The sequence below is a fragment of the Narcine bancroftii genome, chromosome 7 (genome assembly GCF_036971445.1).
Source record: "Narcine bancroftii isolate sNarBan1 chromosome 7, sNarBan1.hap1, whole genome shotgun sequence".
Lineage (NCBI taxonomy): Eukaryota > Metazoa > Chordata > Chondrichthyes > Torpediniformes > Narcinidae > Narcine > Narcine bancroftii.
Window position 1 is genome coordinate 80,607,005 of NC_091475.1, and position 24,846 is coordinate 80,631,850.

Consider the following 24,846-nt stretch of genomic DNA (forward strand, 5'->3'; position numbering starts at 1 on the left):
CTAGGAGGTAGTTGGCCTTTTGGAAGTCTGCCCCGAGGAGAGGTTGGTGGGTGTCTGCTAAGACAAATCACCAAGTGAAGCAGTGGTTGCTGAAATGGAGGGGGATAGTACAAGTGCCATAAGTCCATATTGAAGAGTTATTTGCAGGCCGTAACCCATGCCCTGCCTTTCGGTGGCGTGCAGCAGAGGTGGGGTGGGAGGGGCAGAGGATGCTGACCTCGGCCCTGATGTCGACCAGGAAGCATCGGCCTGACACTGTATCATGGACGTGGAGAAGGCTATTCTGTAGGCCAGCCGGCGCAGCCACTAAGAATGGCCAGCCTTGGCATTTCCCTGGAACCCGCGGGGTGATTGGCAATGGCTGGCCTCAGCACCTCATCACTGATGGTAGAAAAAATATGGTCCAGTAGGGTTTGCAGGCTTGGAGGAAGACTTGCTGGTCAGTCTGTCAAGTGACTTCCTGGTAGGCCAATGTTGACGAGAAGAAGTCACGTGGTCTAATGAAACACAGGTGTCCCTTTTTGCTGCCCAAAGCAGGTCTGCTCTGGCTGCTACCTTTCTGGGGTCCACGAAGTCTTCTTCGGCTATGAGTAGTCTGACGTCCTCAGGTAACCTCTCCAGGAATATTTGCTCAATTAGAGCACAAGGGGTATACCCATCATTCAAGGCGAGCATGTAGCTCATGAGGGCAGATGGGACCCTGTTCCCCAAACCGTCTTTGTGTAGCAGACGGGCAGTACGCTCACGCTGTGAAAGCCCGAAAGCTTGAGATAGTACCTCCTTGATAGCCTGATACTTCCTTTGTTTTAGAGGCTTCTGGAGGAAGTCGGTAATGCAAGCTGCCGTGTATTGCTTGAGGCCACCGACCACATAAAAAAAGCGAGTGTTGTCGGGCTGTGATGTTCCGTACGGCAAACAGTGCCTCGGGTTGCTAGAACCATACTTGTGACTGTGATGCCCAGAAACTGTGCAGCTTCAATGAGATCATGTTGATTGCAGGCTGGTTGCTCATTCTTCAGGTCCACGATGCCAGTTGGACCAGTCAGCTGCTACTGCTGGAGAGGTTACGCTCAAAGAAGAGACGCACATTACGGGAGCAAATTCAACACTGATTTATTGTATGGATTTATAAGCTCTGCTTATAAAGGGCTCAAAGTCAATCTCTGATGTCATCATGCCACCTAACTGGTGGCATTACAATCCGCTTCCTGGGATTGGTCGTTTAGTGTTACCCGGGGAGCAGCCAATCAGTGAGCCCCTCTCATCCCCGGGTGTGGCTGTTTCCCTAGCTCCACCTTATTGGCAGCCGCTGGCCAGCCTGTTGAACTGGGGCGCTGCAGCTGCATGCTGCTGAGTCAATCGCCGACTTTGAAGCACGTAGCCCATGTCAGCCAGGTGTGTAGGCCGCGGGCTCCCGGTATCAGGTCACTATTTTGGGTGTGGAGTGTTCGGCGGCCAGCTACGAGACTGCCTTTTTTCCTTAGCTTGGAGGAAGCTGAGTAGGGATCTCACAGAGGTGTTCAAAATTGTGAGGGGCACAGAGAGTGAAAATATGAGGAAAGTTTTTCCTATAGGAGAGGCATCTAAACATATGATTAGTGGAGGGATAAGATCTGAGAAAGAACTTAGTCATCTGAAGAGTGGTTGCAACCTGGAGCACACTGCCAAAGGAGATGGAGAAAGTAGAGATTCTAACAGCATTTAAGATGAATTTCCAAGGCAATTGAGGTGCTAACAAACAAGATTAATATCCCTCCACAACTCTCAGCACCTTCTTTCATACATTGCCCAAAGCTTTGCTCATTTACAGGGTCATTTAACTTGTCCTTGTGTTACTTTGTGCTGTTTTGTGAGGTAACTTTATTTTTGGAAAAAATGTGGTATTTAATGTTAAGATGCTCCATTTTTGATGGATGATAAGCCAGTCGCCAGCTGTTGAGTTCTCAAACACTTTCCCTGAGGGCTTGATGGGAAAGAGTTCACATTTATTTTACATTTCCTCTGTCTTGCTTAGGTGCACAGGAGGCCGACTGTATTCCCCCCCCCCCCACCCCCATTAGATTTTTGAAGGATTTTCCTGCAAATTTTTAAGTGGTGGAGGGACCAAGATCAGGAATATTTAGATTTCAGATTTATTGTCAGAGTACATACATGACATCACATACAACCCTGAGATTCTTTTTCCTGTGGGTGAGACAGAATTACTACTTATTGGCAGTTCAAATAAAACTGACTCAATGTACATGTGTAAACAAACTGTGCAATGCAGAGATAGGACAAAAAAAATCAATAAGGTACAAAAGTAAATAAGTCTGATTGAGTTTGTCGTTGAGTCAGATGGTGGAAGGGTAGCAGCTGTTCCTGAACCTGGTGGTATGAGTGTTGTGGCACTTAGACCTCTTTCCTGATGGAAGCAGCGAGAACAGAGTGTGTGCTGGATGGTGTGGATCCTTGATGATTGCTGCTGCTCTTTGACGGCAGCGTTCCCTGTAGATGTTCTTGATGGTGGGGAAGCTTTTACCTGTTATGTCCTGAGCTGTGTCCATTACCTTTTGCAAGGCTTTTTGCAGGCCATGATACAGCCAGTCAACACACTTTCCACCACACATACAACCCTGAGATTCTTTTTCCTGTGGGCGAGACAGAATTACTACTTATTGGCAGTTCAAATAAAACTGACTCAATGTGGACATTTAAGGACCTGAATTGGAAGAAAATGGCATCAGGGAGTCAGGTTGGGTGAGGTGAAAGAAGGTGGCTCAGGGTTTGCCTTGACAAAGGAAGCAAGGCATCTTTACAAGAGATGGAAAATGATACGATGATCATTGTAACCTTTGGCATTTCTTTCTTGTGTCAGGACCTTAGACCTGAAACATCGCTTGGCCACCTTTGGGAACATGACTTCTGGGGAACTAATCTTATTAGCAATACCAGTCACAAATCCTACAGACCACTTACAGTTCTTACTTTCAGGTAAGTCTGTTTTGTATAGTGAAAGGGTTTGATCCATTTTTTTAAAATATAACTTCATCTTGTACCTGTAATCTGTGATTTATTACCTACTGCTTTTTTAGGGAGATATCTCTTTGGTGATATAGGCATGTATGTTGATGGGAATTAATGTTTTGGTCTGAATTATACAGGAGGAGTAAAGCATGCTCTTGGCACTTGTCATCATTCTGAAGTAATCACAGTGTAAACTCTGGAGCTGGTATAGACATAGTAAAACATATAATCAGTCATCAAAAATCAAACCAAAATCCAGGTTGGGTATTTGCTATGCAGACAATGCTGGAAATGCTCATCAGGTCCATCAGGGTTAGAATCCAAGTTGTCTTCCTTCCATGCAAAGCATTGTGGTATCTGTGTCCAATTACAAAACTTCACATTCAGGTACATTCAGTTGTGATGTTTCTTTGTTGGATTAAACAAGTAAACCTGTTCTGGTGGATATATCTAGTTGAATTTTTAACAATGTGATGAGCTTGAATTACTGCCGATCAACTTCATTGGCTAGAAAATTTAATTTCCTCATTGTTGCACTCTTTCAGGTTATTTAAAATTTTTTTAGACATACACCACAGTTACAGGCCCTTCCAGCCCACAACTCCCTGCCTCCCAATTACACACAATTGGCCCTACTACCCCCGTACGTTTTTGAAGGGTGGGAGGAAACCGGAGCACCTGGAGGAAACCTGAGCAGACATGGAGAGAAGGTACAAACTCCTTACAGTCAGCTCCGAATTCAAACCCTGGATGCTGGAGCTGTAGCAGTGTTGAAATAACAGCTACGCTAACCATTATATATTAAGGAGTCCACAGGAGGTATCTGGGTAGCTGTAAGTTTTGTAGAAACAGAGTCTTTCCAAGTTTTTTTAAATCCCTTATACAAGTTAAACTCCTACAATTTGGAATACATATGATTGGAATTCTGTAACTAAATATATTTATTCAGGTTGTGAATTTTGCCTATTTATATTATCAGTAACTATTGCTGAAAGTGTTCAAATTTTACATCACCTGACATATACCAATTCCAGACTTACTGTTTTGTTCAATATCCTTTGGGTAGAAATAAAAAAATGAAAATGCTGGAAACACTCTTGATTAGGCTATAGTTGGAATACAAAGTGCAGTTCTGGTCGCCTCTTTACAGGAAGAATGTGGGAGCTTTGAAAACTGCAGAAAAGGATGATCAGGATGTTACCTTGTTTAGACAGTACGAGCTATAAGGAGAGATTGGACAATTTCAATGGTTGTTTTCTCTGGAACATTAGAGGCTAAGGGGTGACCTGACAGAGCCGTATAAAATTATGAGAGGCATTGATAGGGTGAACAGTCAGAATCTTTTCCACAGGATAAAAGCATTTCATGCTAAAGTTGCAGGCTACTAGCATCAAACCACACGAGGCAGAGTGCAGGTAAAACACTAGTTTTAATAGACTGGTATACAGCTAGGCTTTGAGGTCTTGGTCTTGCCTCTGTACAAGCTTAGGTCAGAATGAGGGGGAAGGGATCCCCCCTGGGCTTAAATACAAGGTCACCAGGTGAGCCACTTGGTGTAATGACATCATGCATGACATACCACCACATTCACCCCCCCTTAAAAAATAGTGACTGAACCTCCACCCCACCCCCACCCCCTCTGTCTCTTTGCACCCGTTCTTTCTTTTCTTTGGCTTGGCTTCGCGGACGAAGATTTATGGAGGGGTAATGTCCACGTCAGCTGCAGGCTCGTTTGTGGCTGACAAGTCCGATGTGGGACAGGCAGACACGGTTGCAGCGGTTGCAAGGGAAAATTGGTTGGTTGGGGTTGGGTGTTGGGTTTTTCCTCCTTTGTCTTTTGTCAGTGAGGTGGGCTCTGCGGTCTTCTTCAAAGGAGGTTGCTGCCCGCCGAACTGTGAGGCGCCAAGATGCACGGTTTGAGGCGATATCAGCCCACTGGTGGTGGTCAATGCGGCAGGCACCAAGAGATTTCTTTAGGCAGTCCTTGTACCTCTTCTTTGGTGCACCTCTGTCTCGGTGGCCAGTGGAGAGCTTGCCATTATAACACGACGTTCATAAGTCCAGTATTTGACGCGATTTCCTCTTCCTCTGGACCTTTTGGGGGGCCGGGGCAGGAGAGGTGGGGGGTGCCAGGGCCTGGGGGTCTTGGCCCTGGGCGAGGGTATGGTGCGTGGGTGCAGGGCTTTCCACCCAAGGGGGTGTGTTCATCTGCTGCTCTTCATGCTGCTCCATGGGGATCCACGACCCTCCCGCATCGACCATGGTTCCTTCCTGCTGATCCTCCGGAGCCTGTGATACTCCTGCGTTGTCTGCCGACCTGTCCTGCCAATCTGTAGGGGTCTGTAGTTCTTCTGCACCACCCACGTCTCCTGCGGTGCGAGGTCACTGTTGGCCACTGAGTCTTCCCGTCCATCCTCGAACGTGATGTAGGCATAGTGAGGGTTCACGTGCCTCACTTCCATGGGCTTCACCAGTGGGTCTGTCCTGTAGCGTTTGCAATGCTTGCAGAGGAGGGCTGGTCCCGGCGACATCAGCCATCTAGGCAGCATGGTGCCTGTCGCAGCTTTCCTCAGGAAAGAAAAGATATGGTCATGTGGTGTCGTGATAAAAAGCGTATGGAGTGCAGAGCCTCCGGTAACACATTTTGCTACCTTGGCTACTGGTAGGTCCTTTGCTTTGAGAGTTAGCAGAACCGTCTTCCAGATGGTGGTGTTCTCCCTTTCTACCTGCCCGTTCCCCCTAGGGTTATAACTCGTAGTGCGACTGGTCGCAATGCCTCTATCCCTGAGGTACTGTTGGACCTCAGAGCTCATAAAGGCAACACCCCTATCCGTGTGCATATAGCTAGGGTACCCACACAAACTGAATATTGATTGCAGGCACTTTATTACTGTGGCTGTGGTGACATCAGGACACGGGATAGCAAAGGGGAACTGTGTACTCGTCAATAGCGTTTAGGAAATAGATGTTCCTGTCTTAGGACTGGAGCGGGCCTTTGAAGTTAAGGCTAAGCCGCTCGAAAGGCCTGGTAGCTGTTATTAAGGGGATGCTGTCTGGCTGGTGGAACTGTGGTTTACACTCCACACAGATGGGGCAACCCCTGCTTATCATCTGTACCTCCTCCACTGAGAACGGGAGGTTTTGGGCCCTGACAAAGTGGAAGAGCCTCACAACTCCTGGGTGGCCCAGCTCATTGTGCAAGCTCTGCAACTGGGACATGTGATTAAGGGCCGCACAAGTGCCCCTGGACAATGTGTCTGAGGGCTCATTGAGCCTCCCTGGACAGTATAGGATGCCATAGCTGTATGTCGACAATTCTATCCTCCAGTGCAAGTTTATCCTCCCCCTGTTCTGGTTATCGAACATGAACGCCACGGATCATTGGTCTGTGACAAGGGTGAAGCGTTTACAGGCAAGAAAATGTCTCCAGTGTCGCACTGCTTCCACAATGGCCTGGGCCTCCTTCTCCACTGCCGAGTGTCTTACCTCGGACCCCTGGAGGGTCCGCGAGAAAAAGGCCACCAGCTGCCCCTCTTGATTCAGGGTGGCAGCCAACGCCAGTCTGAGGTGTCAGTCTCTACCTGAAAAGAGATCATCTCGTCAATGGATCACAGGGTTGCTTTCGCTATCAGATCCCTGATCTCTTTGAAGGCTTTGATTACAGCAAGGCTGAGGGGAAAAGTTGAGGCCTTTATGAGTGGGTGGGCACTGTAGGCATATTTGGGGACCCACTGCGCATAGTATGCAATCAGCCCTGGACACCTCTTTAATGTCTTTTGAGAATGAGGGATGGGGAGGTCTAGCAGCGGGCGCATACGGGCCTGGTCCAGGCTGATTTTCCTGTTTTGCACCACGTAGCCCAGGATCGCTAACTTCTTGGTGCTAAAGACACATTTATCCTTATTGTACTTTAGATTGCAGTCCTTTGCTGTCTGAAAAAAACGTTGAAGGTTAGCATCATGGTCAACTAGTGAGTGGCCGCAGATCATAATGCTGTCCAGATACGGGAACACCTCCTTTAAGTGGTACTCGTCCACTATGCGGTCCATCTCCCGCTGGAAGATGGTATCCCGCTGGTGATACCAAAGGGGAGGCGGAGGAACTGGTACAACCTGCTGTTCGCTTCGAACACCGTGTATATCCTATCGCTCTTTCTAATGGGCAACTGGTGGTACGCTGCCTTGAGGTCGATAATGGAGTACACTTTGTACTGGGCAATGCTGTTTACCATGTCCGCGATACGCATAAGCGAGTATGCATCCAGCTGCGTGAATTTGTTGATGGTCTGACTGTAGTCTACGACCATACGCCTCTTCTCCCTGGACTTCACTACCACTATTTGTGCTCTCCAGGGGCTTGAACTCTTTTCTATAATGTCACATGGTTGTTAGATGCCATTAGGATCTGATGGTCACTGGGGTACATTTTTAATGCGAGGGTTCTACCAACCCTTGGTCTATAAAGCTCTCTGTACTCACACCATCCACCAAACAATTTACAGTAGCCCCGTTAACCTTGATACTAACGGTTGCATCTAATGGGTCGTGCGGACTCACCTGATTTTGTCGTAATGAGGCCAGCCTGGCACTTCCTCCATTCTGATAGCTTTCATCCCAACCTTGATACTCGGGTACTCGGGTACCAAATCCGTCATCTGGTCGCTGTGTCCACTGCCCGGCATTCCAAGATGGCCGACAGCACATGGCACTCTGCTTTGTCTTGCCTGTGGGGGAAGGAGAAGATCTTTTTCACCTCTCATTTGCATGAGAGAGGGCTTTGGTGGGAGCCTTGAGGCTTCTGCATATTTTTGCATAATGCCCCTTCTTTCTACACCTCGAGCAGTCCTTCTCCTTAGCTGGACACTGGGCTTTGGGGTACTTTAGCTGCCCGCAAAAAATGCACTTGGAACGGTCCAATGAGGCAGTTGCTGCAGAATGTTGCCCTTGTTCACCCGTGCTCCTCTCCCTGTAAGTGGCACACGAGTCCAGCTCAGTGTACTCCTCTAGCTCCCTCCTAGAGTCCTCCACAGGCTCCACAATGGTTTCAGCCTCATCTAGCCTCACTGTCCCCTTTCCAACAGCCTCTGTCTTATCTCCCTTGACCTGACCCCGGCTACGATTCTGTCCCTCACCAGGTCGTCTGCGTACTTTTGGGCAGATACTGTCTTAAAATTGCAAGCCCTCGCCAAATCCTTTAGCGCAAGTATAAAGTCTCTAACAGACTCCCCTGCTTGCTGTGACCTGGTCATGAGTCTGTGCCTGGAGTGCAGCTCACTGTGCCATCTATTATAATGTCTTTGCAGAGTGTCCATTGCTTCCTGGTATGACTTGGCATCCTGAAATAATGAGTACAGATGATCTCCCAGCTGAGCCAACAGTAGCATCAGCATTTCCTCCTCTGACTCTCCCTCTAACCCTGCATAATTTAAAAAACACCTATACCACCGGCCGAAATGCATGCTCGCACTGGGGGTTCTGGGATCCAGCTCAAGCTTCTCTGGCCCCAGTACCTGGCTGAGCCTCAGCTTGTGGTTTGATAGCTGCGGGGTAGGCCTGATCCCTCTTGCACGTGGTCGCTCGTCCCTGCGGAGACTCAAGCCCCCTCTGGGGAATCAGAGATGGTTGGGGGTGGCTCTGGGGTAACAGCCCATCCCCCCAATCCTGCCGGTAAATTGCAATTGGCAAGGCGACTTTCTGTATGCCCTTCACCTGTGTCTGGCATGACTCCTGGTTATACACCAGGTACCCCACGTGCTACCTCGGTGAGCTACTCTTTGCAGATGATGCTGCTTTAGTTGCCCATTCAGAGCCAACTCTTCAGCGCTTGACGTTCTGTTTTGCGGAAACTGCCAAAATGTTTGGCCTGGAAGTCAGCCTGAAGAAAACTGAGGTCCTCCATCAGCCAGCTCCCCACCATGACTACCAGCCCCCCCACATCTCCATCGGGCACACAAAACTCAAAACAGTCAACCAGTTTACCTATCTCGGCTGCACCATTTCATCGGATGCAAGGATCGACAACGAGATAGACAACAGACTCACCAAGGCATATAGCGCCTTTGGAAGACTACACAAAAGAGTCTGGAAAAACAACCAACTGAAAAACCTCACAAAGATTAGCGTATACAGAACCGTTGTCATACCCACACTCCTGTTCGGCTCCGAATCGTGGGTCCTCTACCGGCATCACCTACGGCTCCTAGAACGCTTCCACCAGCATTGTCTCCGCTCCATCCTCAACATTCATTGCAGCGACTTCATCTCCAACATCAAAGTACTCGAGATGGCAGAGGCCGACAGCATCGAATCCACGCCGCTGAAGATCCAACTGCGCTGGGTAGGTCACGTCTCCAGAATGGAGGACCATCGCCTTCCCAAGATCGTGTTATATGGCGAGCTCTCCACTGGCCACCGAGACAGAGGTGCACCAAAGAAGAGGTACAAGGACTGCCTAAAGAAATCTCTTGGTGCCTGCCACATTGACCACCGCCAGTGAGCTGATATCGCATCTTGGCACCTCACAGTTCAGCGGGCACCAACCTCCTCACTGACAAAAGACAAAGGAGGAAAAACCCAACACCCAACCCCAACCAAGCAATTTTCCCTTGCAACCGTTGCAACTGTGTCTGCCTGTCCCGCATCGGACTTGTCAGCCACAAACAAGCCTGCAGCTGACGTGGACATTACTCCTCCATAAATCTTCGTCCGCAAAGCCAAGCCAAAGAAAGAAGGGCACCCTGCCACTCGTTACTTGCCCCGGGATCCCCGCGTGCTGCACGGCTGATCCTGGTCCCGGTGAGTTCGTGAACAGGTAGGACACTCTACCACTCGTTATCTGACCCCTCCGAAATCCACCACAACTGTGAGGCAGGCTCCCCTCTCGCTCTCGATCCCGATCTCGCAGCTTTCTGGCCAGCCTGTTTTCGGCTGCACGTGTGCAGGGCCGATTTCCATTCCTGGGTCCCTGAATCGGGTCTCAGCTGAGTCGAGGTCTAGCAGGTCGTCCATTCTGGAGATGTTTAGCAGACTATTAAATTGTAGGCTACTAGCATCAAACCACGTGAGGCAGAGTGCAGGTAAAACACTCGTTTTAATAGACTCGTATACAGCTTGGCTTTGAGGCCTTGGTCTTGCCTCTGTACAAGCCTAGGCCAGAATGAGGGGGAAGGGATCCTCCCCAGGCTTGTATATAAAGTCATCAGGTGGCTCACCAGGTGACCTAGTGGTGTAATGACATCATGCATGACATAACACCACAAAAGTACGTACGAATGATTTAGATGAGGGGGAGGAAGTTTAAGGGAGATGTGCAGTTCAAATAGTTTATATTGTTTTTACATGGTGGATTCCCACAATGAGCTGCCAGGAATAATGGTGGAAGCAGATACAATAGGTAACATTTACAAGTCTTCGAGATAGACACATGAATATGAAGGGAATGGAGGGATATTTATGAGGTAGAAGGAGCAGATTTTAGTTTGATGTGGAGATCATGTTCGGCACAGACACGTGGGCCTAAGGGCCTTTTCCTGTTCTCTCAACAGAAGGCATCAGATAATCCAAGTTAATGTTTCAAGTTTATCTAGATGATCATCTATACCAGGTGTCCCTGTTATTACCTTGTGATGTAAACAGCTTGTCTTGGAAAAGGCTATGGCCAGATTCATGTGTCAATTACCCTCTTAATTTTAAACTCTTCTTCAAGGAGATTCTGTAGTCTTTTTAAGCTGTACGTTTTTTCTTGAATTTTTTTTCCTGTTCAATCACTTGCGTGGGTTGGGGGTGTGGGAGGGATCAGGAAGACCCCTTTGAATGGTGAGTGTCCTTCCTCTACCACTGACTGTAAAATCTGGAGATGCACATCAGCGTTATTCCAATAGTTAAGGCAATTGTAGACCTTTTCCTCAGTCTCCCACAATAAAGGTGTACCAATGTGGTTGCTTAGTGTTGAGTTCCTTTGGGAAATTTGGTTCTGTTGAAGTCAGTGGAGCTGAAGTTTGGATGCAGCAGCTGTCGCGTTAAGCATCTGATGGAGTTCTACATTTAATTATAATTTTTGCACTGCATTTAGACAATAGATAAGAGTAATTTTGCTTTTATTGTATTAATTTTTATAGATTTAAGTGCCTCAGGTAAGGCCAGCATTTATTGCACATGTTTAGGGGAGGTAGTGGCAGAGTTGGCATCAGAGAAAATCTAATCGGGGGCATTAGAATAACCATGGTGGGTGAGGGTGGGGGGGGGGACAAACTGCCATTCGAGAACTCAATCTATGAAGAAAATGCTTGATAATAAGAGTTTGCCATCACCAACTAACGCTCTTACCGAGTTTAAAAACATGCTGCAAAGTCTCTCTCTCTCATACACACACACACACACACACACACACACACACACACACACACACACACACACACACACACACACACACACACACACACACCCAAGGCTGCTCAAGAAGTGGAGAAGTAGTATTCAGGGAGCTTCTTAGAACCTCAGATCCATGCATCAAGAGCGTACGAGTGCTCAGTAAGTGATGGAAGGAGTGTGCCATCACATCACTACGCACAGAATTAGAGTGGAAACGGGTCTTCCTCAACCCTGAGGGATTGGCTGAGAAGGAGGAGGAAGAGAAGTAGTTCCCACAGAGCTGGTGGGGAGGGTGTTTCAAGATTTCGACGCAATAAATTTCCACATTAGGATTGTGTCCATCTTGGAGGGGAATCTGCTGGTACTGGTGTTCGCATGCACCTGCTGGCCTTATCCTTCTTTTTGACAGAGGTGGTGGGTTTGGGAGCTGTTGTCAGGATAGCCTGGGTGGGTAGGGCATTTTGCGAACGGTCTGCATGGCAGCCACTTTGCTCTGGTCATAGAAGAAGTGAATATTTTAGGTGGTGGATGCATCTTAGAAATCCTCAGACACTCCCAGGTAATTAATGATCTTTGTTCATTCACTCCTTGGGTAATAAGTAAATGCACCAGGCAGTTGCAACACATGTGGTTTCAGCCAAGTCATATTTCACAAAATGACCTTTTGAAGAATAGAAGGAAGCTGCTGCTTGCCAAGAAGCCATCTGAACTATTTGTTTTCATGGAAATTATTTCACACTGTAATGCATAGTTGTTTAATCATTTGGTTATAATCTCAGCTACTACTTTAAGAAAATAATTATTTGCAGTGTTAATAGGGATCAGGCTGTGTACTTAATAATGTGCTCAAATCCTCAGTGCAGATAGTGGATTAGTGAGGTTGTGTGCAGGTTACACATGCTGTCTAATTGTGCAGACAAAAGCATAATTTCTAGAATTGTATTTCTTTGAATATGAGATTTATTGTATAGACTCATGCTTTCATATCAAAAAGTACTTGAATAAATTGGGACAGCACAATTGGAGTAGTGGTTAGCACAATGGCTTTACAGCGCAGTGATTGGGACCGGACTGGGGTTTGAATCCCGCTCTGTGTGTAAGGAGTTTGTATGTTCTCCCCGTGTCTGCATGGGTTTTCTCCGCAGAATTATGTTTCATCCCACCATTCAAAATATACCAAGGTGTAGGTTAATGGGGTGTAAATTGGGCAGCACAGACTCGTGGGCCAAAATGGCCTGTAACTGTGTTTTATGTCTAAATTTAAAATTTTAAAGAAAATTAAATTGCTAGTTTGCTGATTTGGGAGATTTCTAAAATGCCAGTTGAGGTCCTTGCCTCATCAAATCCACCATGTTAAATACTTTTCCATGCAGTGCATAGGGAAAATCTTCTTAAGATATGGCAAGTCTGTGGTTCTGTTTGAGAGAGAGACAGGGATTTAAAAAGATTTAGGGTTGGAGGTTGATGTGTTAGGAAAAACAGTTTAGTTACAGAGTGGAGTTGTTAAAGAGTTGAGTTAGAGTTAGTGGAAGAAGTTTTAGTTTAAAAGAAAAATAGGGTTAGAGTTAGCTGTTAGTGTTTGGGGAGCCACCAAAGAAGTTAGAGTTGAGCGAGAGTTAGAAAAACAGTGAAAGTTATGAGGGGCTAGTGGGATAGTTAGTTAGTTAGTAAGAGAGTAGATTAAGAGAAAGAGGGGAGATGGAAGTTAAAACAAGGAAATTCTCCTCTTGTATGATGTGGGAATTTGAGGAAACTAGCAGTGACTTCATATGCAAGAGGTGCATCCAGCTTCAGCTCCTAAATGAATGGATTGTGGAAATGGAGCTAGATGGGCTCGGGAGCATTCAGGAGGCTGAGGGGGTAATAGATAGTAATTAAAGGGTGGAGGGTAGTTGGATTACATTTAGGAGGAAAGGTAATAGAGGGCAGAGTAGGGTTCTTCGGTGGGAGTCCCCTTGAAGAACAAGTATGCTGCTTTGAGGGGGTCGACGTACTGGGGACAAATTGTAGTCATCAGGTCTCTTGCAAGGAGTCTGGCCATTTGACTAAGAAAGAAAGGGATAAGAGGAGCCATGGATTGTGATAGGAGATTCTATAGTTAAGGGTACAGATAGAAGATTCTCTGGAGGAGATCGGATATCTCATATGGTATTTTGCCTCCCTGGTGCAAGAGTACAGATTGAGTCCATGGAATACTGAGTGGGGAGGGAGAACAGCCAGAAACGCTGACTAACGAAGTAAGTACACACATTTTAACTCTTGCATGCTCTGTATTATCCCTGTTATAGTTTATCAAATACAACATAATCCAAGTAAATTTTATATATTTTCTCTTGGAAATTCAACCCATCCATACGCCAACCACTGGGCCTCATTGCCCCAGATATCAAACTATTCTTTCTGCATTTAAAATCATTTAATGTTATGAATGGCATCATGAAGAAAGCCTCTACTTCCTCAGGAGTTTGCGGAGGAGCTAGTGTAGTTGTTCAAGTGAACCAGTACGAACTTGAAGGGCCGACATGGCCTGTTTCCGTGCTGTAAACGGTTATATGGTCCATGTGGGGATCAATGATGTGGAAAGAAAGGGTGTGAAAGTCATGTAGAGTAGGTTTAGGGAGCTAGGAGCCAGGTTAAAGTACAGGATTACTGCAAGTGAGGTAAGAAATAGAAAGATAGTGCAGCTAAACACGTGGCTGAAAATATGTTGCAGGAGGGAGGGCTTTTGATTTGTAGATAATTGAGCAACATTCCAGGGAAGGTGGGATCCAGCAGTACAGTTTATATCTTAACTGGAAAGGGAGAAATATTCTTGCATGTAGGCTTGCGAGTGTGGCTCTGATGGGTTTAAACTAGATGTGAAGGGGGAGGGGAACCAGAATGAAAGAATAGATGTAGGGGAGAAGGATGAAATTGAAGACAGCATAGTTGTATACACCATTAGTAATCAATGGAGAGCAAGAGAAGGAGATTTTCTTAAATGTATTTAGATTAATGTTAGAAGCATTGTGAGAAAAATAAAGAACTTAGAATATGGATAGAATCTTGGAATTATGATGTGGTAGCCATTAGTGAAACATGGCTGCAAGAGGGGTGTGATTGGCAACTAAACATACCAGGATTTCATTGCTTCAGGTGTGATAGAATGGGGAACAAGTGGTGCTATGGATGGATAGATTAGAGGGCTTGTCCAGAGAAGCACTATGGGTGGAATTGAGGAGTGAGAAAGAAATACTAACACTTATAGGGATGTATTAGAGATCACCTAATGTGGAGAAGGAAGTGGAAGAACAAATTTGTAAGGAAATAGCAGTTATTTGTCATAAGCACCGGGCTGTGATTGTGGGAATTTTTAACATTGTCGGGGATGCCCATACTATAAATGGGCTGGATGGTTTGGAGTTTGTTAAATCTGTGCAAGATAGTTTTTTACATCAATATCTAGAGGTAGCAACTAGAGAAGGGACAGTATTGGATCTGCTATTAGGAAATGAAATAGGTCAGGTAACAGAGATGTGTGTTGGGGAGCACTTTGGTTTGAATAATCACAATACTTTGGTTTCAAAATATTATGGAAAAAGATAGGTCTGGACTCAGGGTTGAGATTCTTGATTGGAGAAGGGTTAATTTTGAGGAGATGAGAATAGATTTGGAAGGTGTGGGCTAGGATAATTTTTTTATATATGGGAAGGATGCAGAAGGAAAATGGAGTGCATTCAAAGGTGAAATTTTAAGGGTACAGAGATATATGTTCCTGTTAGGATGAAAGGAAAGTTAAAAGTTTTAGGGAGCCTTGGTTTTTTTAAGGATTATTGGAAATAAGGTTCAGAAAAAGAGAGAGGTGTTCAAAAAGTATAGAAAGCATGAAGTAAATGAGGTGTTAGAGAATTATAAAGAATATAAAAAGAATCTTAAGGAAATTAGAAAGGCTAAGACAGTGGTTTTCAACCTTTTTCTTTCCACTCACATATCACTTTAAGTATTCCCTATGCCATAGGTGCTCTGATTATTAAGGGATTGCTTTAGGTCGTATGTAAGTGGAAAGAAAAAGTTTGAAAACCTCTGTTTTAATCGTACCTAATTGACTCGTTATGTGCACAGTTTCAGAACTCCAAAGGAAATGGACCAATGACAATTTTTCTCAAGCAAAATATTTCAGTAACAATTGGGTCTGGAGCAGTGATTCTCAACTTTCCCTTCCCACTCACATCCCACCTTAAACAATCCCTTATTAATCACAGAACAGCAGTGTCATAGGGATTAGTTTAAGTGGTATGTGAGTGAAAAGAAAAAGATTGAGAATCACTGGGCTAAGAGGAGATATGAAGTTATTATGTCAAATAAGGTGAAAATAAATCCAAAGAGTTTCAACAGATATATTAGGAACAAAAGGATAGTGAGGGATAAAATTGGACCCTGAGACGATGAGAATAGGCCAAAGGAGGCAAAAGAGATGGGGGAGATTTTAAACAGTTTTTTTTTCTTCAGTATTTACTATGGAGAAGGATATTGATCTTTGTAAAGGGAAATAAGTAGGGAAGATATGGAAATGTTAATTAAAGAAGAGGAAGTACTGGTGCTCTTTTTTTGTAAATCTTTATTTATCGCACTATGAACCATATCAACCAATATATTTACAGATGCATCTTTTTAAATATTCACAGTGACATTTTCTTTTTTTCCCCCCTCCCTGCCTCCCCCTTCCCACCCCCCTCCAAAAACAGTAAATATTGAACATATAAAATACAATAAAACAATATCTTTATACAAAAGGACTACAAACAAAAAAGACGTATAATCTACTTATACACATTAAATCTGATCGTGTTTATCTTCTTATCATTTTAGGTGGTGGTGGTCCAAGTCCTGCTCTTTTTTTCTGTTCCATATATTGTTCCTAGGTTTTTTCAAACATTGTAACTTTGTCTTTTAAATTATATGTGATTTTTTTTTCCCCAATAGGATACACTTAAATTTGCTTATATATTCCATTAATATTTATAGTCATATAGTCCATCGAGGCCATCATATATCTTTATTTTCACTTCTTTTCCATCTCTTCACCACCTCCATTCCCATTTTTTTCCATTACTGTTTTTTAAGTTTTCCTTTTTAATCTCAATATATGACAATGCACTTAAGACATGAAATACCCCAACAATCCCCATAAGCAATAACCCTTTAACCCCAAATGAACCCCCCTCCTTGAATTGCCCCTTGTCCCTTGACAGCAACCACAACTCCCCTTTCCATTCGGTTTGCGAACTTACTCGGAAGTGTCAACTGATTTCGCAGTAACCATTATTTTCCCACCCCTAGCCCCCCCCCCAGAGAACACTATTTTCCTATACATATAATAAAGGTCTCTCTCTTTTTTTTTCCGGTTCTTCCCCTTCTCTTATCCCTTTTTAAATCTTTATATATACATTATCTTTACTTTATATTTTTACATATTTTTGTATACTTTCTTGCTGGTCTTCCTTCTTGTCACTCCTCCTCCTCTCTTCTCCTGTCCTGCAAATGTTCAGCAAATTCTTGGGCTTTCTTTTGGTCCGAGAACAGTCTATTCCATTCCCCAGGAATAAATACTTTGAGTACTCCTGGATGTATTAATATAAAGTTATAACCTTTCTTCCATAACATTGTTTTCACCATGTTGAATTCCTTCCTCTTCTTTAAAAGTTTGAAGCTTATGTCCGGGTTAAAAAATATTTTTTGTCCCTTATATTCCAAAGGCTTATTGTCTTCTCTAACCTTCTTTCTTCTCTGCTCCAGTATGTTCTCTCTTGTTGTATATCTTAGAAGTTTTACCAATATGGATCTCAGTTTTTGATGTGGTGGCAGTTTCAGTACTAGCACTCTATGCGCCCTTTCGATTTCTATTTCTTCATGTGAATCTGTTGTTCCCAACACCTTTGGGATCCATCCTTTTATAAATTCCTTCATATTTGACCCTTCTTTGCCTTCTTTCAGGCCCACTATTTTTATGTTGTTTCGTCTTCTGTAGTTTTCCAATATGTCAATTTTTTGTGACAATAAATCTTGTGTCTCTTTAATTTTTTTTCCGCTCTCTTCTAACTTCCCTCTTAAATCATTTATCTCCATTTCTACAGCAGCTTCTCGTTCCTCCACATTTTCTACACTTTTCCCTATTTCAGTCATGACCAACTCTAAGCTTTGCATTCTGTCTTCAGCTCTTTTCATTTTTCTTTCGAATGAACTAAATTCTAATGATAGCCATTCTTTTAATGACCTCATTTGTTCTTTGAACAAGGTTTTATCTAAGCTTTGTCCTTCTATTTTACCTTCTTCTTTCCTTTGAAATTCTTGGTCTTCCTCTTCTTCTTCTGTGTCTGTATTTATGTCTGTGTCGTCTTCTCTGTATCTGTGTATCTTCATCTTTCTCTGGTGAGCTTCTTCTGTATCCTTGCTGGGCCTCCAGCTGCTGTGTCTCCTGTTGCTGGGCCCCCTGCTGCAGGCCGACCCACTGCTGGGCCTCCTGCCGCAGGTCGTCCCCCTGCCGGTTGTCCCGTTGTCACTCATCCTCTTATCGCCCTTCATTCTCTTTCTCACCACTCTTCTTCTTTCTTGTTTGCTTCCCCCAGCCGAACTCCCCGATACTGGGCGTATCTCAGCTGGCCGCTCCACAGCTGGCCTCTCCTCAGCTGAGTCCCCCTCCCACCAGCGTTAACCTTTTCTTTTACTTGCGCACAGCGCATGCGCAACTTTTCTTGGCTCTGCGAGCCATTTTTGAAGTCCGCCGGTCGGGAGGACACCACTCCTCTCGGGACTCACCAACATTGGAGATAGGCTGCTCCTCTTCACGCGGCTTTCTGCTCCGATGTTCAGGTAAAGTCTTCTTCTTTCTTCTCCAGTGATTTTTCTTCTTCCCTTTTCTCTGTTATTCTTACTTTTCTCTTTTGGGTGCCATCTTCTGTCTCTTCTCTGTAACTTTACCTTTCTCTTCCTGTATTTTATGTTTATTGAGCTCTGTTTTTTCAAACTTTTTTTTATTTTCTCTGGAGAGGGCTGGTTCCACTCGACCAGCCACTACTCCATCACATGACTCCCCAGTACTGGCATATTTAAGGAAAATAAAGGTGGATGTCTCCAGGTCCTGACAAGATATTCCCTAGGATCTTGAGGGAGGTTAGTGTAGAAATAGTAGGGGCTTTGACGGAGATATTTAAAATGTCATTAGTAATGGGAATGGTGCTGGAGGATTGGAGGGTAACCCATGTAGTTCCATTGTTTAAAAAAAGGGTGCTAGTAAAAAAGGCCTGTAACTTTGATGTCAGTAGTGGGTAAGTTAATGGAAAGTATTCTTAGAGTTTGTATATATAAATATTTGGATAAGTAGGGTTTGATTAGGAACAGTCAACATGGATTTTCGAGGGGAAAATCATGTTTGACAAACCTTATTGAATTTTTTTGAGGCGGTTACTAGGAAAGTTGATGAGGGTAAGATAGTGGATGTTGTATATATGGACTTTAGCAAGGCCTTTGATAAGATTCCTCAGGGTTGGTTAGTTAGGAAGGTTCAATCATTGGGTCTTAACACTGAAGTAGTAAAATGGATTCAACAATGGTTGAATGGGAGATGCTACAGATTAAAGGTAGATAACTGTTTGTCAGATTGAAAGCCAGTGACTAATGCTGTGCCCCAGGGTTCACTATTGGGTCCATTACTGTTTGTCATATACATTAATGATCTGGATAATGGGGTGGTAAATTGGATTAGTAAGTATGTGGATGATACTAAGATAGGTGGAGCTGTGGATGGTGAAGAAGGGTTTCAAAACTTGCAGAGGGATTTAGATCAGTTAGAAGAGTTGGCTGAAAGATGGCAGATGGAGTTTAATGCAGAGAAGTATGAGGTGTTACATTTTGGTGGAGCTAATCAAAATAGGACATATATGGTGAATGCTGGGGCATTGAAGAGTGCAGTAGAACAGAGAGATCTAGGAATAATGGTACATAGTTCCCTGAAGGTGAAGTCACATGTGGATAGGGTGGTGAAGAAAGCTTATGGTATGTTGGCTTTTATAAATCAGTGGCTTGAATATAGGAGCTGGGATGTTATGTTAAAATTGTACAAGGTATTGGAGAGGCCAAATTTGGAGTATTGTGTACAGTTTTGGTCAACAAAGTGTAGGAAAGATATCAACAATTTGGAGAGAGTGCAGAGAAGATTTACTAGAATGTTGCTGGGTTTTCAGGGCCTAAGTTATAGGGAAAGGTTAAATAAGTTAGGTCATTATTCTTTGGAGCTTTGAAGATTGAGAGGGGATTTGATTGAGATATTTAAAATTATTAGGGGTATAGATAGAGTTGACGTGGAGAGGCTTTTTCCTTTAAGAAAGAGGGAGATACAAACAAGAGGACATGAGCTGAGAGTTGGGAGACAAAAGTTTATGGAAACATGATGACGAACTTCTTTACTCAGACAATGATGGGTGTGTGGAACGAGCTTCTAGACGAAGTGGTGGAGGCAGGCTCAATATTACCATTTAAGGAAAAGTTGGATATGCATACGGACAGGAAAGGAATGGAGAGTTACGGGTTGAGTGTAGGTCAGTGGGGTTAGGTGGGAGAAAATGTTCAGCATGGACTAGAAGGGCCAAGTTGGTCTGTTTCTGTGATATAATGGTTATATGGTTAAGTCTAAGCATGTTTAGAACAATGGTCTTTCATGCAGAGCCATAATATAGACAAAAGTCGAGTAGAGTAGGCTGTTCAAAAGATGACTTTGACACTTACAACCTTCTTCCAGGACTGGACCGGTTGAATGCGGTGGGGGGGTTTCCAAGGCTAAAGAAACTGAAACTGCAGAGTGGAGAGAGGTGTTACAATATCCAAATGTATTTTATGCCGTTTAGGACTGGATGAGAAGAAATGTCTTCATTTGCAAGTTGGAGATTCTTTGGAATACTTTATCTAAGAAAACTGAGGAGTCTCTCCGTCATTGTTTATTAAAATTAGATTGATACTGATCAGGATATAAAGGGAATCAAGGGATACTAGAGGGGTTCCACAAGGATCAGTGCTGTTGAATATTACATCTCTGTGGATGACACTAAGCTGTGAGAAAGATTCCAAGAGGCTGCAGGGTGACATGGACGGATTAGGCAAATGGACAAATGTATGGCAGATGCAGTCCAATGTAGATAAGTGTGAAGAGATCCACTTTATTGCGAACAATAGGAAGGTAGATTATTATCTGAATGGTGAGGAATTAGGAAAAGAGAAGGTGCTTCAAGACCTGGGTGTCGTGGTGCATCAGTCATTGAAGGGTGGAATGCAGGTACAGCAGCAGGTGCAAAAAAAAAGCAAACAGCGTGTTGGTCTTCATAGCGAGAGGTTTTGAATGTAGAAGCAGCGAGGTTTTACTACAGATCTATAGGGCCTTGGTGAGGTCACACCTTGGGGTATTATGTACAGTTTTGATCTCCTAATCGAAGGAAGGCCATTCTTGCAACAAAGGTTCACCAGACTGATTCCAGAGATGGCAGGACTGACAGGTGATGAAAGACTGGATAGTCCAGGGATATAATCATTGGAATTTAGAAGAATGAGAGAGAGTCTCATTGAGACATGTAACCTTCTGACAGGACTAGACAGGTTAGATGCTGGAAGAATGTTCCTGATGTCGAGGAAGTTCAGGAAAAGGAAGTCATAGTCTAAGGAGGGTTATTTAAAGGTTAAAGGTTCCATTATTGGAACGTAATACTACTTTAGAATGTAACATGCATGAAATTCTTTAACTTTGTCTACTGTAAAGAAGACGGAGAGTTGCCACTTTGTCAAATATCCTTCACAGAAGTGAGGCCCAGCAAGGAACGAACTCACAACCCTTGGTTTATAAGATCAGTGCACAAACCACTGAGCTATCAGAACCTCTTTCCAAGACAAGGAGAAATTTCTTCACTTGGAAAACTTGTGGAACTCCCTGCCACAGAAAGTTGTTGAGACCAGTTCCTTAGAAATATTCTAAAAGGAGTGGGTCTGCCCCTTTTGGCTAAAGGATTCAAAGAGTATCGAGAGAAAGCAGGAATAGAGTACTGAAATTGCATGATCAACCATGATTGTATTGAATGGTAGTGAGATTTCAAAGGGCTGAATGGCCTTCTGCACTTATATTCTATGATTCTATATAGGAATAAGCAGGAAGATGGCACTGAGCAAGGCAGTGCAGAGATGGAAGATTGGCCATTTTCTTGATCAATAGTGGAGAAAGCAGGCTCGAAGTCATGAAGTCAAGACCAAGTGACTTCCATCTACTCCTATTGGGTATATACGTGTTCATTTAAATGCAAAATTAGAGTGCATAATATATATATTGAAGGGGTGAGATTGAGTGGCCATGGAGAAGATGTTTCCAGTAATGGGAGATTGAGGGCCAGAGGGCACAGCTGCAAAATAAAAGGGCATCCCTTTAGAAAAGCGATGAGAAGAACTAGGTAGATTTAAAACAGAGATTGATAGGTTCTTGATTTGTAAGGATGTCAAAGATTATGGGGAGAAGACTGAATAATGGGTTTGAAAGGAAAAAAATGCATTAACTATGATTTGAATTGTGGAGCAGATTTGAGTGGCTAAATAGCGCAATTCTGCTCCTGTTTTTTATGTAACATCACCATTTCATAACATACAGTGGGTGCAACACCTGCATTCAGTATATTTTAGATGTTCCTGTCCTTTCTTCTTTCCTAGGTTGAACTACCTTGTGGCTGGAGGATTGCACCCAATTGGGTTTCACCTCATCAACATTGCATTGCACAGTGTGATTTCTGCAATGATGCTCGATGTGTTCGCAGTACTTCTGGGAGGTCTAGTACATGATGAGAAAGGGAAGCTACTCAATAAGGCACCCAAAGCATCCTTTCTAGCTGCTGTACTCTTTGCTGTTCATCCAGTGCACACTGAGAGTGTAAGTCTGGCATTTCACGTCATGTTGAAGATTGATTACAGGTACATGGCAGATATGGTTGCATTAGTTTAAGTCCCTTCATTCTGTACTATTTTCTTCCTTCTTTGTACTGCACATTTCATATTTTAGGTGAGGTGTCAGATCATCTAATGGAAGTCTCCTTTTCTACTAGAAAGAACAGTTTTCAAGACTTTATTTAATAGTCCCAAGATACTTTATTAGACTTTTTAAGCATGGTGCTACATTATGGTGTGGAAGTTTAAAGCAATGCTTGTTTGTGGAGAGTTAAATTTCAAGAAGGGTCCTAAAAAAGAGGTTTGGAGAGGTAACTCCATGGCCCAGAAGCTGTTCAGCTGAACAGGACCTGTAAGTGGGGAAGTAATTGACGTAACCAGAATTGGAAGGGATTACATAAGGATGTGGTAGATGAAAGTTATGTGGACATTGCCATCCTGTTGAAATAGGATGAATAACAAGACCACACCTCAGGTTTCAGCCAGAGAAGAGTAAAAACATTTATTGACATGCTGTCAGGCTTGATACAGACAGACAACAGGTGACCTGACGTCATGACATCTGGAGTACGTACTACCTCATGACATTTACGTTGAGTAGGCCAGGGCTTCTCCATAGACCTACGGATGCTGCTGAGTCACTATGCCTCGTGGTTGAAGTGGCTAGTTGTCAGTAGATAGGAGCCTGTTGTGTCCAGCTATCATGAGTTTGGAGCTGTCAGTGCTGGTTCTGCCCACCCCCCACCCAGGGTACCTCTTCACAGCTCCCCCAAGAACCAGTGGTAAACGACCAACTGGCTCAGCAATTCTGTTCAAGTGCAGATGTGAATGCCGACGTGCTGCGTAGAACTGTGCAGGGAGAGCAAAACTGATGTGCCGTGTGCATGGTGCTGAGCCGGTGCATCATGTACTGCGTAAAATCACGCAGGGTACTGGTGCAATGTGTACAAAAGCTGCTGGTGAAGAAAGTGTACTATCAATTAGTAAGCCAAAAAACAATCGTTGACAACACGAATAAATAGGAATCATATGAGACACATGAAGATCTGCAAAAGGTAATCAAAGACTGTTGTGAAAAGTCAACGTTGGTTACAGACAATTACAGTTAAGGCACATGAGAAACTCAGAACATTATTTGAAACTAAAAGCCAATTCTGTAAACAGGTTGTTGGTAAATGTGAGAGTCTATTGAGGCAATTCCAAAGTCTACTAGGAAAGAGTTAAGTTTAGAAAGTCTAGTTGCAGCTGAAACCTGCAATGTCACACAGGAGCTGGTAGGTGGCGCTCTGCAGAGTGATTGTCCGTTGCTGCTCAAATTCTGTAGTGTCATACAGGAGCTGGCAGGTGGCGCTCTGCCGAGCGACTGCCAGAGCCGCGAAAAATCTTCTGGCTGTCCGCCTGGCGTGTAGGTAATGCTATGTTGAGCAGGAGACCAAACCCTGTTGCAATGAGTTTTGCCTGCAGTTCGAGGTCTCAGACAGGCGGCTTTTTAAAGAATGCTTAATTTCACAGGTCAATACCTGGTCGATTCTTCCATGGGGGGTGGGGTTAGCTGTCTGCCTTCCGGGACACATGATCTTCTCTCAGAGGAGTTAATAGTTGTCCCTCGAAATGAGGGCTTCTTCTCTTCGATAGGGGTTGAGTAGTTTTCCCTGTGGTAGTAACTGGTTGAAACATGGGTGGGAGGGGGAGCTCCCTCCAGTCACAGCTACTGAGATACAAATGACTCAAGGTCTGAAGAGGCAAGTTTGAAAAGCCTGTGTTGATGACTGCAGACCTTGCTGATTTATGACCCCTTCAGATACTGGAGAACGGGGAGTGGAATCACTTTGCAAAACTGTGGCTACCGTGTTGTGCTTTGTCGAGCATTTACACGCAGCTTTTGATGTATACAAACAGTTTCCCCAAGTTGTTGCGGCTGGTTTCTCAGTTTGTGAGGAGAAAACAACAGTTTAGGTCATATAGTTTTGTCTTTCTAAACCTGCTGTATGTTCAGTCAACCGTGTAGGGAAGCTCTGTCCTCTTGCTTGATTGATGTCTTTGTGTTTTTTTTTTGAACAAAGAACATTTATTCTACAACAATGCAAAGTTGGGTGCTTTCCCCTTACCCTGGGAATACACCGATTGATGTCTTTGTTGATGACCTGCTGAAGTTGTTCGTAAAATCTACAGTTCACCAGTTTGTGGCAAGCAAGCTGTGTTTTGCAGAAATGTTGCAGTTGTTGCTTAGGCTTGTGAAGAGAAAGTTTGTTGTCCACAAGTGAACTATTTACGAAAGTTTGCAGTTGTTGCTCAGGCTTGCAGAGTTCTTACTATGGTTAGACCCTTGTCGGGGTCACCAATGTGGCTGATATAAGTTATGGACCTATACCATCATATTGAGTAGGATAAATAATGAGATCACACCTCAGGTTTGAACCAGAGAAGAGCAAAAGCATTTATTGATGTGCTGACAGGCTTGATATAGACAAACAACAGATGACCTGGCATCATGAGTAAGTACTACCTCATGACATTCACGTTGAGT

General features: G+C 44.1%; 1 protein-coding gene across 13 annotated transcripts in view; it reads left to right on the plus strand.

Annotated features, from left to right (window-relative positions):
- tmtc4 (transmembrane O-mannosyltransferase targeting cadherins 4) overlaps nt 1-24,846 on the plus strand; it is a 95,585-nt gene that overhangs the window by 17,223 nt on the left and 53,516 nt on the right. For 9 of the 13 annotated variants that reach the window (XM_069890482.1, XM_069890490.1, XM_069890485.1 and 6 more), the window contains 2 exons: nt 2,858-2,973; nt 22,089-22,305. In XM_069890482.1, the coding sequence (XP_069746583.1) occupies nt 2,858-2,973; nt 22,089-22,305 (333 nt within the window). Of the gene's footprint in view, nt 1-1,314; nt 1,396-2,857; nt 2,974-21,586; nt 21,666-22,088; nt 22,347-24,846 lie in introns of those variants that run through there. The other 4 variants (XM_069890492.1, XM_069890487.1, XM_069890495.1 and 1 more) reach the window with 4 other exon arrangements.